Source organism: Echinops telfairi, unplaced genomic scaffold (assembly GCF_000313985.2).
Source record: "Echinops telfairi isolate 266 unplaced genomic scaffold, ASM31398v2 ScPeMD7_443;HRSCAF=831, whole genome shotgun sequence".
Classification (NCBI taxonomy): domain Eukaryota; kingdom Metazoa; phylum Chordata; class Mammalia; order Afrosoricida; family Tenrecidae; genus Echinops; species Echinops telfairi.
The window spans coordinates 83,021-98,173 of record NW_022104341.1 but is presented as its reverse complement, the minus strand read 5'-3'; the positions used below and the strand labels follow the sequence as shown (position 1 = coordinate 98,173).

General features: G+C 36.6%; 2 protein-coding genes across 2 annotated transcripts in view; both read left to right on the top strand.

The window, feature by feature from the left end:
- LOC101646537 (bile acid receptor-like) overlaps positions 1–8,309 on the top strand; it is an 18,196-nt gene extending 9,887 nt beyond the window's left edge. Inside the window, exons 4-10 of the mRNA XM_045291998.1 lie at positions 1,738–1,880; positions 1,972–2,076; positions 2,210–2,309; positions 4,407–4,529; positions 4,956–5,081; positions 5,244–5,357; positions 7,878–8,309. Coding sequence (XP_045147933.1) covers positions 1,738–1,880; positions 1,972–2,076; positions 2,210–2,309; positions 4,407–4,529; positions 4,956–5,081; positions 5,244–5,357; positions 7,878–8,161 — 995 coding nt within the window. The 3' untranslated portion in view covers positions 8,162–8,309. The remainder of the gene's footprint in view (positions 1–1,737; positions 1,881–1,971; positions 2,077–2,209; positions 2,310–4,406; positions 4,530–4,955; positions 5,082–5,243; positions 5,358–7,877) is intronic.
- A 5,432-nt stretch (positions 8,310–13,741) lies between these two features.
- The window catches only part of SYCP1 (synaptonemal complex protein 1), a gene marked incomplete at its 3' end in the record, with an annotated part of 75,421 nt that continues 74,009 nt past the window's right edge, over positions 13,742–15,153 (top strand). The window contains 1 exon segment of the mRNA XM_013003767.2: positions 13,742–13,849. Coding sequence (XP_012859221.1) covers positions 13,742–13,849 — 108 coding nt within the window.

The following is a 15,153-nucleotide window of genomic DNA, read 5'->3' as shown; positions in this document are numbered from 1 at the left end:
AATGAGAAGCATTAAATAATGCCTGATAGAAAACAAGTAAACTGTTATTTAAGATATTTCCATATTGATTCTTGTTTGGCATCCTCACTTGCAATATTCTTTGCTTTAATCCAAGCATCATTGGATGTGTGATTTATCCTCCTCTATCTTTTCACTGTAGGAGTAGGATCCCATTCCTATAGAGGTAGGCCAATCAACAATAATCATTGTGTTTGATATATTAGAAACAGACGACTTATCTTCTCTGAACATATTATGTTCATGTTTAAAAAACCTCATTCTGCTTCTGCTGAACTTACAACAATTATTCTGGCAATGCTTTTAGCTCTTTGAACACTTTCAGGAATTGCATAATTCACTCATCATAACTTGTAGGAATTTGGGACATAGCACAAAGATGAAACAAAAGATGCGTTTCATCCTTTGGTTGTTTGACATTTTTTTCTCTTTACATTCTGTGTTTGTTTGCTAAAGTAACAAATTCAAGGAAATAAAAATATAGTATTTTATTGAAAGTATAATGAGTTTTATGAAATGAATAAATAAATATTACAAGCATTGTCCCGTTTAATTTTTATACCTATGGACGGAGTGGATATCACTATAGGTGCATAGAATATGCTGCTGCTGAGATGCACTTTGAAAAAGGGTAAGGGATGTAAATTTGTGGTTTCCACTTTGGGCAGCTGGACAGCCAACCATCTTTAGAAAGAACACTGATTAAAAGTGCCATTATAACAACCGGTTCATTGAACTCAACAAAAAATTAGGTATTGGTTCTGCTGAACTGGTGTGAACCAGCTGAATCCCACCACAGTCTATATGTCTGTCGTATTTGCACTAGGCTGTTTTGACTACATGGCTGTGTAATAGATTTTTAGATGGATGAATAACAATGAAATGATTGAGAAATGGATTAAAGCTATTTGTTTTAGCCTTAACTCTCGGTATAACGTTCTTAAATAATAGGCATATTTTGAATTCTTATGATAAATGGACAGATATAATAAAAGGTAAATATTAAATTTGGGTTCATTTTATCAGTGATTCCTGATAATTTCTGCTGTTCAAGTAGAAATGCAGCTGAAGTTTCAAAATAATCTATAAAGACTGTAAACCAGAAAAAAGTGCTCACTTTTTAAGCAGGGTATTATTCACTGTCCTATCTTCTCTTAAAGAATACAAACTTAATTTATTTTAACGTTTTCAAGCTATTCACTATGAAAATCTGGGATAAAAACGCTCATAGGTAATTCAGAGTATTTTCCCATTTTGCTATTTGGTAGCAAAATGTCCTATTTTGTTTTCAAGATTAAATTAACGTGGAAATGCTTCTAGTAAATGAAAAATCTATTATAAATTAAGATGCAAACTTAAATTTTAATTTACATCTAAGATGATGATGTACTTTTACTTAGACTAGGTAATGTGTAAGGGATCTCTGTTGTAGTGGGTTGCACATTGGGCTTTGAGCTGCAAGGTCAGCAGTTCAAACTCACCAGCTGCTCTGTAGGAGAAAGATGAGTATTTTTAATCCTCACAGTTGTACTTATGTTTGAGTCCATTGTTGCTGTCACTGTGTTAATCCATCTTGTTGCACCAATTGCTGACCCAATAAGGGGGGGCTCCTGGTAAAAGCTATGCTCATAGCTGTGTACATTAGAAGGCAATTCTCATCAAGCCCTAGAATGTCATTTGCCCTTCTAAAATTTTCATACAAATTTTGTAATATTACAGGTTTGCTAACAGAAACCCAATGTAAATCAAAGAGACTTCGAAAGAACCTTAAGCAGAATAATAGCTTTCACTCTAACATCAACGTGGAAGAGGAAGGAGTCGACAACAAGCACGTGTCATCCACAACTAGAGCTGGAAAATCGGCAAGACTCTTCTAAAACTTCTTGTTTCTTTATTGCTGGTATCTTGTTGAATAAATACCCATTACAGTATTTTTCTTATGTTTTCTTGTAGATTCAGGAGAGCGTGGCACTAACACAAGAGGAACATCAGCTCATTAAAAATATTGTGGTGGCGCATCAAAAATATACAATTCCTTTAGAGGCAGCAAGGACATTTGTATGTGTTCACTGTTGGCAAGAAATAAATTTATAATTACATTGGAAAATAAGAGCACAAAGATAAAAGTTTAAAATTTCCATAGTTATTTGAACGAATGTAAAATTGAGTTGTATTACTTTTTGTGGATTAGTTTCAGGAATATGCCAATCCAGAACTGAGCTTTTCAGGACTCTCGGAGACAGCTGTGCTGCGGGTCCAGGGGCTAATGGATTTTACCAAGGGACTACCAGGTAAAACATTAATGAATTAAAAAAAGAGTAATTTAACACTTAACTCATTTTAAAAAGAATTCTTTGCTTTAAAAGAGGTGACATCTTCGGAAAACACAAAAACCTGTAGTTTGCCACCAAAGCTGCTTCTAAATGCAAAAAAAGAAAAAGGAAAAAAGCTTATTTTTCTGTTTGAATCCATCAGCTAGATCAAGATATAAATATTTAAAGATATTATTCAAATGACTTCACAGTTTTTTTTCAAGTTAAGACAACTAATGTGGCTGTAAGTTGTTTGTTCAGATTATTTTTTTTCCAGAAACTTTTTTTCTAGATAAAACCGGAAACAAGCAAAATTCCCTATACAATGCTAGATAAATCTTTGCCAAAACTTATTTACTTACACACACAGATAACTAATTAGAAATATAAATTATTTCAGGCTACAGCAACAATATTTAATTTTCTCTTGCTGTAAAAAGTCAGTTACTGTTAATTCCAACTCATGGCCATTCTATGTGATTCAGAGTAGAAAAACACTTCTTAGGGCGTTCAATTGCTTTGGAAGTAGTTAGCCAGGCCATTTTCCCAAGAGGTCTCTGGACTCGCCAACCTTTGGATTAGTTGCTAAGGACTTAGTCTGTAGGGTTTGTGTCACTTTTTCTAGGGACTCTTTTGCTAAAAAACCCCAAGCTCACTGCCATTGAATCGATGCCAACTCATAGTGACCCTATAAGACAGAGTAGAACTGCCCCTGTGAGTTTCTGAGACTGTAACTCTCTAAGCATGTTTAAGAAAGCCTTGTCTTTCTCCCACAGAGCTGATTTAGTAGCCCGACTTGTAACCATTACCCAACCAGAGTTCCCTCCTCTTGTGAAAAAAACAAACTCACTGCTATGGAACCAATGCTGACTCATAGTAACCTCCCTGTGGGTTTCTGAGACTGTAACTGTTTACGGGAGTAGAGAGTCCAGTCTTTCTCCCATGGAGTTGCTGGTGGTTTCAAACTGCCAACCATTAGAATTGGAGCCCAACACGTAACTACTGCACCACCAGGGCTCCTTCTCTTTCTATAGGAAAGTATTATTTTAGTTCTAATTAGAAGTGTCCAAAAGTTTACTATATAGAATAAAAAAAATTATTAAAGACTTTTGATGTTACCAAGCATGATTATTCTAAGGCAGGGGTGTCAAACTCAATTAAAACGCGGGTCATTTGGTGCAACAGGCAAGATTCATGTGGGCCACATCACATTTACAAATTTTGTTAAATTTATATTTTGAATTGAGGATTCAGGAATATGGATAGGATAATTGAAACACTATATAATTGCTTTTATTTAAACATTTATTTTATTTAATGTATTTATAAAACTAAAATTATTCTTTTATGCCCAAAACTTGCTAGCGCTTTCCTCCTACTACCCTGTTTCCCCCAAAATAAGGCAGTGTCTTATATTAATTTTTGCTCCCAAAGATGCACTAGGTCTTATTTTCAGGGGATGTCTTACTTTCAGGGAAACAGGATAGTTTTCACTTACCTCTTCTGTTGTGACTGGAAAATATGACAAAGTAACTAATAAAAAACACAAAATGTTGGGCTGACAAACATGATGCACAATCATAATGGTTTCCCTCTAAAAATGTTAACTAGGGCTGCCGCTAGTTATGATTCATAACAGCACAACCCAGAGTGCTTTTATTAACTTTTTCGCTACTGGGATCTGTTTACATTATGTGACACTGAGATGGCAGACATATCGCTTCCAAATGTCGCCGGAAGGGAGTCAGCACGTTTATACACGTCCACGGCCCCCAAGAAAGTCACTGGGCCACGTGTATACTCATCTTCAGTAGTTAAAGGGTTAACAAGGGAATTGTGTGTACGGTATTTCCTTGATCTCCCCTAAGTGCTATTTTCTTCATAACAATTTTTTCTATTTTTATTTTATTTCAGAGCATCGCGGGCCACAAAAAATTACTTTGGGGGCGGGCCACCAGCTTGACACCCCTGTTCTAAGGGAATATTTAGGACTTACATAATAAGTAAATGAATAATTTATACCTGAAAGTTTTCTTTTGATTATTTGTTTCAAACAATCATTATCTTTGCTTACAGGATTTGAAAGTTTGACCAATGAAGATCAGACTGCACTACAGAAGGGATCAAAAACTGAAGTGATGATCCTTCATGCGGCTCAACTGTACAATCAGAAAGAATGTTTGCCGTCAGTCTCAGAAAGTAAAAAGGCCAATTAATACAGCCTTAGTGTTAACAGCTACTATTAAATCTGGCAACAAATTATATAAAACTGAGCTATTTTTCTTATATATATTTTGCTATTTAGTATAGGAATAACTACTTTTTAATATATTTATAGTTTCCAGTATATTGGCTTAACCTTTGTTTTTCTTTTAAAGAAAGCCATTCTCTATTATATTTATTATTATACTTAATATTACTATATTTTCAATGAGTCTTCCATAGCTAACTTTATGATTCGATAATGAACATTATAGAGTTACCATTTCTTGGGAAAGTTTCATCTTATAGTTTTGCTGAAATCTGACAGGCTACTATTTTTTTTTCAGACTACTATTTGTATAAAGCTAAAAGAAGTCCGACTTTATATTTTTCCTTTTTAAAAAAATGTTTCCATTTTCTTAGATGCTTTGAGATTATCAAGTCATTCAGGTGATTCATTGACTTGTCACTATCAGAACGATGCTGGAGGTGTTATTTGTTCCATGGAAACATTGCACAATGAAGACAATCCTGCTACGGCTCTATCTGGTAATATTACACACAAGACAGAATAGTATATCTAATGGAAAAACTTAGATGAATATAATGTTTTATTTTCTTATACTGCCTTAAGGGAAAAAACCCCATAGAAATTGTGTTTAATTCTGCATTGTATTTTGATGAGAATATATTTTATGTTAATCTTTTTAGGTATTACTGAAGATTTTATTACTGCACTGTTGTACTTTTGCAGAAGAATGAGTCAACTTAATATTACTAATACTGAGTATGCTCTGCTTGCAGCAACAACTGTGTATTTTTCAGGTAAAGACCAATTCCAACACACATAGTAAAATTTTGGATGCAGTTTGGCCATGAAATCATGGCATTTGTGGTAGTTATATTATTAAATTATTCCTTGCTGTCCAGTATACCAATTTTGCTTAATCAAAATTTCCTTTTTTGTCAGATTAATCTCCTGTTTATCCTTTTTATCAAGATAATTTGCCTCTTAAAAAATGCTTTCTTGACCCCTTTCTTGCCACTTTACAGAAACACATGGAAGGATCTGTCTACACTTTGGTATCCATTTCTCTTCTCTTATTCAGGCCTGGCCCACTTCAGAAAGATTTTGGGCTGTTCTATTTCATCACAATTTGTCCTGATCTGCACTAATTTGTCCACTATGGGTTCAGTGGTCATTTTTCAATTTAGAGCTTCATTGACTCAATTTGTTAGTAGCATTTAACAGAGCAGATTCCTCCTTTCCTCTTAAGATTTTGCCTCACGTGGCCCTCGGTGATTACACCCTTTTTCTTGACAATCTCTCACCAGCACCACTCAGCAACACTGGCTCTAACTTTCCTCCTCAGCAGTTGCTTTTATTCACTCTACTTCGTTAACTCCTCAATTCCCACAGTGATAAATGTTAATGCGGCTTAAGTATTCTCCCTGCCCCCCACGTTTTTCCTTGGCGATTGCATTCATTCTCATGGTTTTAAATACCATCTATATGTAATACCACTCCTCAATTTATAAACCATTTTGCATTGCTCCCCTAAATCAATCAGTAGTATACACAACATTTCAACTTGGATGTCTAATAAAAACAACCAACCAACCAACCAAACCTCCATGGTCAATGAGCTAAGAGAGGTAAGATCTTAATGAAGAAAGAAACTGTGACTCCAGAAACAAGTGAAATAAATCCAGAAACAGGTGAAATAAGAGGTGAAATAAAATTACCACTGATGTGATAGCTACGAAAGTTGGGCCCGCATATGGTCTGGCACCTTCAATTCAAGGCAGAGAGGTCAGCGCAGAAGGTTATGGCCACTGTATTTTGGATCCCAAGGGGTCATCTTGAGATTTTCAAAGGACATAGGTCAATTAACTTTTGAAGAAGTTTTAAGAAAATTGAAAATGATATTGGTGAGAAAAAGATCAGGAAAATTGTGCCCAAGACTTCTTTTCCATCACAACAATGCATTGCGCATTTGTGGAGGCGAGCGAGGGCTGTTCAATGACAGTTTAGCTGGGGAGTCTTCCTCCATCTCAACCGTGCCCTTCCTCCAGCCCCAACTGTGCCCTTCCTCCAGCCCCAACTGTGCCCTTCATATGCCTTTGATCCCCAAACTCTAAACTGTTGACAAGGAACATGATTTGAGTCCCTTGAATATGCCCAAATTGCTGTTTTGATGCGGTGTAAATCAAAAAAGCATTGGATTCTTTGGGAGGGTTTAAAGAGATGGAAAAACTGTCTTCAGACGTGCACAGACCCTAGATGGAGGACAGGCTGAGAAATAGTAGCTTCACATTTGGATGTTTTTGTTTAATAAAGATTTCTCTGATTTGTAGCAATGCTGTTTTGTTTACTCTCATATAAGTCATAGCAGACCATTCCTTTGCTTATAATCCTTCATTGGCTTCATATGTTTCCCAGATTAAAGCTAAAATTTCCCATTATTGCCTATCTATTTGCATACTTCATCCCAACAACCATGCTTTTTGAGATGTTTCTTTAAAACCTCAAGCAAGGGTGGCCCTGACTCAGTTTCTACTGCACTTTATGAGACCTCTGTCTGGAAGATTTTCAGCAGATTCCTCTTTTATTATCTTTGCATGGCTACTCACATGTCACCTAAGGGAGGCCTTTCATGATTATCCTTTAAAATATAGCCACTGTCCCTTCAATTTGAATGCATATCCCTCTTCCTGCTCATGTTTTTCACATGGCACTTTTCACTATTATATACATTTTACATATTAAATCAGTATATTTAGAGAATGTGTTTATGTAATACATTTATTATATAAATTCCTATAATACAAACATTTAAATGTATAAATGTTTTTTTCCAGCTGCATTCTTCCTAGTCTTAGAGTATAAGTTCAATGAGGGCAGGACATTTTGTTGGTTCACTGCTATTTTTCCAGTAAAATAATTGGATGAATGAATGTAGGTTAGCTTAGTTAGCCTTAGTTGTCTCATATAGTTTAGATTTAGGTAGATAAGAATCTTTGCCTTTTACTTGCTTTTGACTTTGTGGAAATTACCTAATCTTTTACAGTTGCAAATAACTCATGGCTGCAGTTACAATTATGTATGATCCTTCTTTTCTATGTGACTCCGTGGAAATGAATTTTATAGAGCTCACCTAAAAATGATGGTAATAATACAGTTTCATAGAGTGAAGACTAAACAAAATAGATTCACATTATTTAGCACATTATCTGGAATATACTAGAAATTTAGCATTACTATTTCATTATGTAAAAAACTCTGTTTGAAATTATCCAGTAATACTTTCCAGTATAAACTAATTTAAATATGATGTTTTTCAGATCATCCATGTCTTAAAAATGAGCAACGTGTGGAAAGTTTACAAGAACCAGTTTTACAAATTTTGTATAAATATGCAAAAATCTATCATCCAGAAGATCTACAGCATTTTGCTCATCTAATTGAGAGGCTCACTGAATTGAGAACATTGAATCACAACCACTCAGAAATAATTAGCACTTGGAAAACAAAGGACCCTAAACTGACTAATTTACTCTCTGAGAATTGGGATTCTATTAACATTTCTGACATTTTAGAATGTTGTGGTTTGTCTGAAGCTTCCTAAATCTGTATTACCTCGTCTAAATAGCATCACAATGATGACTGATTTCACAGGATGCATTGGAATATTATATTACAAATATTTCACCATAAAGTAGACTCCAAAACCCACTGCCTATGAGTTGGTCCCAACTCATAGTGACCCTATAAGTCAGAATAGAGTAGTATTTAGGATTTATGAAATTGTAAATCTTTATAGAAGCAGACTGCTTCACCTTTCTCCCACAGAGTAGCTGGTGGATTTGAACCATGAACTGTGTAGTTAGCTGCCTCACATCTAAACTACACCACCACCAGGGCTTCTTTGGATATGACTGAATCCTCATCAATAGTGCTCAAGAACAACAAAATAGTGCTCAACGAATTTTGTAGAGTAGGAAAAACCACCACTAGAGGGACATCTAGGACTCCTTTCTAGATTGAATTAAAAAGAAGCAGTGGCTATCGTTCTTGGGTTCTTCACAAGGAAACAATGCTAACTAAACAGAGTTCTTGCCTGAATAAAGGTCACTTTTCCCACTTGGCAGAAAATTGAATGGAAATATATAGATTCTTTATAGCTAGGAGAAAGGTTAGCTAGGAGAACCCCCTATGCGAATGGACCTTGTAGATTTAATTCATTAAAGCCAGATTGATGGTAAGCAAGTTAAATTTTAAGGAACATTGCAAACCTATTCCTGTTAGAAAACTTTATAAATTATTAATTTTGGTATATGTGCTGCCGAAGCAAGCACTTTTATAAATTATTAAAAAGGCACAAAATTTTGTTCTATGCTTACTTTTAAAAAATATCTTTAAAAAAATACCCTTTATAAGTCCAAATTAGAAAATTTGTGATGGTAAGACATTCAAACAATTAAAATAATACATCATTAAAATATTTTAACATGTATTAGGAAATAAAGCATAATTTATTTTTAACACAGATGGACATTTTGACATTTCCAACATCTTTTGTAATATTCTTAAAAGTTAAAGTTCTGAAAAAGATGAAATCTTTCCACAAATATTTAAGTTCTTTTAAAAATGGAGTGATAACCCATCCAAATAAATGTCACATGAAATTAATGCAATTGAGAAATTCTATGGTTGAATTATTTTTTGAGAGACTGTACACAAGTAAATAAAATACAGTGCATTTAAGTTAATACTAGACATAACATTTTGGCTTTAATTAAAAGGAAAAAAAATACCCATAGTTGAATTTTCCAGCATTGTGAAATTCATAACATTTAAAATATCAAATTTATTCTTTCATCTTAAAATCTTATTTGAGGAGTGAGAGTGATAGGAGGGATAAATCACTAACTAGAGCAGTGGTTTTTAACCTTCCTAACACCGCCACCCTTTAATACAGTTCCTCATGTGGTGACACCACCCCCAACCATAAAATTATTTTTGTTGCTACTTCATAACTGCAATTTTGCTTCATAACTGTAATTATGAATTGGGTGGCCCCTGTGAAAGGGTCATTCGACCCCCAAAGGGGTCGCGACCCACAGGTTGAGAACGGCTGCTCTAAAGGGTTGTTGTTAGGTGTCTTTGTCAGTTCTGAACCATAGCAATCCTGTGCACAACAGAATGAAACACTGTCCTGCACCGTCCTCCCAATTGTTCCTAGGTTCGAGCCTATGGTTGCAGCTACTGTGTCAATCCATTTCATTGAGGGGCTTCCTCTTTTTTTGCTGTCCCTCTACCAAGAATGATCCCCCTTTCCAGGGATTGCTCTCTCCTGACAATATGTCCAAAGCACGTGAGATGAAGTCTTGCCATCCATACTCCTAAGAATCATTCTGGCTGTACTTCACTCGAGACAGATTTTTTTGGTTCCTTTGGCAGTCCAAGGTACTTTAAATACTAGAGGATAGACACATATTAGTAACTTGAGTGTAGGGGAAGGCAAAATGCAGTACAAAGTAATCAAGGCAAAGGAAGACATTGGCAGGAGCTCGAGTTAAGGCGCCAAAGGTAAATACTATTACAGATACAATTCTGCTAGAACAGTCATCTACAAGGGGATATCATAGACATGCAAACTGGAACAGGTGCTGGAAAGTGGATGAGCCTACACCTACGAATATATAGGTTTGATAGAGGATATTTCTGCATATACATGTGTGTGTGCATTGTAAATATATTCATGAATATAATAGAACATACAGAAGAAAAAATTATGAATATTTTTTAGCCATAACCACACACCTTAAAGAAACAAGCTGCTTCATTGGACTTAATGACCATAGATTTAGAAGATATCAAAGTAAATTGGCATAATATAGTCCACAAACCCACAAAGACAATGGTCTACATCCTGACTATTTTGGTGAGTAGCAACTGGGAATTTAAAAGTTTGTGAGTGGCCATGTAAGTACAACTGTTGATCTCCTTCTTAAGAAGCAAAGAAGAGTGGAGACAATCACAGATACATGCAAACAATTAGTTTGAAGACTTAATGGACCTTATGAATCTCAGATTCAGTGGCCCTGAGACCAGAACTACATGAACGACACCTGGTTACTTCTCTGAAAGGGATCATAATAGGAGGTCCTAGGTACAGTAGGGAGAAAATGTGGAACATTATGCAAGGATAAAATTCAGAAGGGAAGGAGGGATAGGAAAAATGGCTGAAGGGAAATGGTAAACACAAAAAATGGGAAGAGTGTTGTTACATTGTGGGTTTTACAATCAATGTTACAAAAGAGTATTGTGAATTGCTGAACGGGAAACTATTTACTCTGTAAACTTTCACCTAGTCACAATAAAAAATTAAAAATAGGTAAACAAGTGGCCATCTGGCTCAGAAGTAACAAAGCCCACATGGAAGAAGCACACCAGCCTGTGTGATCACGAGGTGTCGAAGGGATGAAGTATCAGGCATCAAAGAACAAAAAATCTTACCATAGTGAATGAGGGAGAGTGTGGAGTGGAGACCAAAAGCCATCTGTAGGCAATTGGACATCCCCTTCCAGAAGGGTCGCAGGGAGGAGATGAGCCAGTCAGGGGACAGTGTTAGCAATGATGAAACACACAACTTTCCTCTAGTTCCTAAATGCTTCCTTCCCCCCACTGTCATGATCCCAATTCTTCCTTAAAAATCTGGCTAGACCAGAGGATGTACACTGGTACAGATAGGAACTGGAAACACAGGGAATCCAGGGCGGATGATCCCTTCAGGACCAGTGGTGAGAGTGGCTATACTGGGAGGGTGGAGGGAGGGTGGGGTAGAGAGGGGGAACGGATTATAAGGATCTACATATATCCTCCTCTCTGGGGGACAGACAACAGGAAAGTGGGTGAAGGGAGACGTTGGAGAGTGTCAGATATGCCAGGGGCTTACAGGGAGAGCAAACGTTTTGAGAATGATGAGGGTAATAAATGTACAAATGTGCTTTATACAATGATGTATGTATGGATTGTGATGCGTTTTATGAGTCCCCAATAAAATGATTAAAATTTAAAAAAATATCTTACTTAAGTGAATCAACTATTATTGCTGGGGACATCTTATGGATATTCTTGGTATTATCTCATAGAGGGATTATCTTGTTTACTGTATCTGGACTCAACTCTATCTTGCTTACATCTTTCTGGGCCTCAGTTTACTCAAAATGTAAAATAGATCATCTATATGTCTTTCCCAGATCAAAATTTTATAATTTTAGTAGAAACTATTATACAAATAAAATGTATTATTTAAAAATATTGCTAAAGTTCCTAGAAAACGCATTAATTATGTAAGTGTTATAGTATCTGGAGACAAAATCAGTATCTCAAACTGAAGTTATGTTATTAGCCAAATTTGTTATTTGCCAAAATTATTACTGTATTATGAACCTACTTGTCCAAGCCTGAAATTAGACCATCTTAGAATTAATAGAATTTGATAATTTTTTTTCAAATTCTTTTATACCTGACATATCCTGCTTCAGGGAGTGGCCATGATTGGTATCTACTCCACTGCAACTTAAAACAATCCATCTCCACTGCCACTAATAGCCCAGGTCACCATGTCTTCTCCAGGCTATTAACACTGTCTCCCTACTTCAAGTCTTACAAGCCTCAACCTTTCTTCATACTACAAATCATCTTTTGAACCTGATTATATCATCCCTTCTATTCAAAAGTCTTTAACCTTCCCATCCGGGAAGCCTATAATCCAGAAGCCTTTGCCAGGTCTTCCTATCTGTGACGCCTCAAAGCTGTACCAATCTCATTTTCCATCTCTACCTCACACACCTACACCTACAGCCACATACTTTTGGCATCATGTACTTAGACAAATCTCTTTCCTGACAACTGGTGCGGAGCTCCTTAGTCAGGAACACTATTCCTCTGTTGACTATGGCCAACTCTCTATTCCTCTATTTTCTGCAGAAGCACAAACAAATATATCTCATTTCTGAAGTCTCTCTTCCGACTCCTCAAGCTGCCGAAAAGTTCTACTGTTTTCAAGACTCTTCGAAAACAATAATTTTATCGTAATGTTTACACTACAGTAAAATTGTTTCCACGTGTTTCCTTTCTAAAACGGAAGGCAGATATGGTTTTTCCACCCTTACGCCCAGTCATCACAGCACCTAACACATCTTTGAACTCTGACAATCAAAGAAGCTTCAAGAACGTGGGCGCCGCGGAAAAATGGAATCTCGGAAAGCCCGGTTGCTAGGGTAACGGGAAATCTCGCGAGATGTGGGGCTCCGGAGCAGCGAGAGTTCCCCGAACGACCGTTATTTAGCCGTTAAACGGTTTAGGACCCGCCTCACTCCCTCCAGCTTCGCAGGCGGGAGATTTCCCGCCTTTTCTTTAAAGCTTCAGCGGCAGGAGCTCTTACCGGGTTCTTCTGCCACCCCAGTCGATAGCGGGGCGCAGTCCGTGCGGCCCCAGCCGTGGTTTTTCGAGGTGAGGGCAGTTTTCTTGGGTTTCTTTCCCGGGAGGGCGGGCGGGCGGGCCGCAGGGCGCGTCGCGGGGTGGCCCGTCGCCCCTCAGGGAGCCATCCGCAGTCATCCTCAGAGACAAGGCCGCTGCTCGGCCCGTGAGGGGAAGGGCTTCGCTTGCCTGGGATTCTCCGTCCTTTCCACGGTGTTTGCTGGGGGCAGATGAGGTCAGAGGAGATGAAGCCCTTTGACCTTGGAGCGCCCGCCGTGGGCGGTGCTGCTTGCATTTGTTTAACGTTGTTTTCTGCAAAGAAGTTGCCACTACTAGTGCTTTATGTATTTGTATAGTTATTTTTTCATGTTAACTTATTTACTCACCATGTTTTAGCAACTTGGGTTAGGCTTACAAGCTGGCCAACTTGTGTATACTTTCGTAAAACGAACGATTTAAAAAGGTTCTTGTGCTTTTCCGTGCGTCTTCCTTTGTGTATTTGATATTTTGTGGTGGACGCTCAGGATAATCTGCTGGTGCCTCTCCACTAGCAAACACAGGAGCAAGGATTGTGTTAATTCCTTTTATAACAACGTCTAACTAATTTTATAACGAATGTCACTACTCTGTAAGAATAGTGTTGTGACGAAGCAATGTAAAACTTTTTTTTTCTCCTTTTCATCCTGGGTAGTAGATTTTTACAACTGGAAGAGAGAAGATGGAAAAGCAAAAACCCTTTAAATTGTTTGTACCACCGAGATTAGGAAGCAGTCAGGTATCTGCAGTGAAACCACACACGATGGGAGGAGATTCTAATTTCTTCAAGGTAAATTTGCACATGAATCATGATTTTAACCTTACGCAAATGTCGCAAAGTCTACTTTCTTTTTTAAAAATTATTTTATTGGGGGCCTTTACAGCCCTTATCACAATCCATGCAGACATCCATGTGTCAAATATATTTGTACACATTGTTGCCATTATCCTTTTCAAAACATTTTCCTTCTACTGGAGCCCTTAGTATCAGTTCCTCATTCCCCACCCCCCACCCTTTCCCGCCTTCCCTCCTCCATGAACCCTTGATCATTTATAAGTTATTATTTTTTCATGTTTTACACTGATGGTGTCTCCCTTCACTCACTTTTCTGTTGTCCGTCCCCCTGGGAGGGAGTTATATGTCCATCACTGTGATCGGTTCCCCCTTTCTCTCCCCCACCCTTCCCTTACCCTCCTGGTTTTGCTACTCCCCTTATTGGTCCTGAGGGGTTTATCTGTCCTGGATTCCCTGTGTTGTGACCTCTTATCTGTACCAGTGTACATGCTCTGGTCTAGCCAGATTGATACAAAATGTTTTGTAGTGATAGTGTTTGGTAAAAATTTCTTTTCATCAAACATGGTCTGATTTACCAAATAATTTGAATAACATTGTTGTGAATGAATACTGAGTATACTTATACTGTGTGTAGGTGGCATTTATTGATACTGTAGAACTCTGCACATAATGACACTTGCATATTTTCATGTCCTCTTTTCTTAAATGATGAGGCAATTTATTAGACACATGATGAAGTAGTAAAATATAAATGATATTTTCTAATACAAAACTATACTAAATGTTTTGTAATACAGATATAAGTATACGATATATAATTTATATTATGATTTATAATATATAATATGCACATAGATATAAATAAATGTATAAGATGTATGTTGCACACAATATTATATATTATATACAATATACACGAAATATTGTGTGCAACCTATGTAATATATAATATGAATATATTTGTATTATATAATATATGTAAATATATCATATGAAATATAAAATATAAAGACAATTAGAGAAAAAGCCCTACTGTATGCTTATACTACAAATATGGCTAGACCAGTAGCATTTTGACTGAGCTTCACATTTGATTACAGGCTTCCAGATTGGTGGAATAAAAAGGGAAACTAATTTTACTCATTAAATGGAATTTTTATAGGAAAGTAGTAAAGATCCTAAGTTTCTCAGGGTAAACAGGTCTGAAATATTTTTGAAAATTCTCACATGGTACTTTATATTGTAAATGGACTAATTCAGTGAATATTTTAATTTTATATGCTGAAGACAGTTTCTTT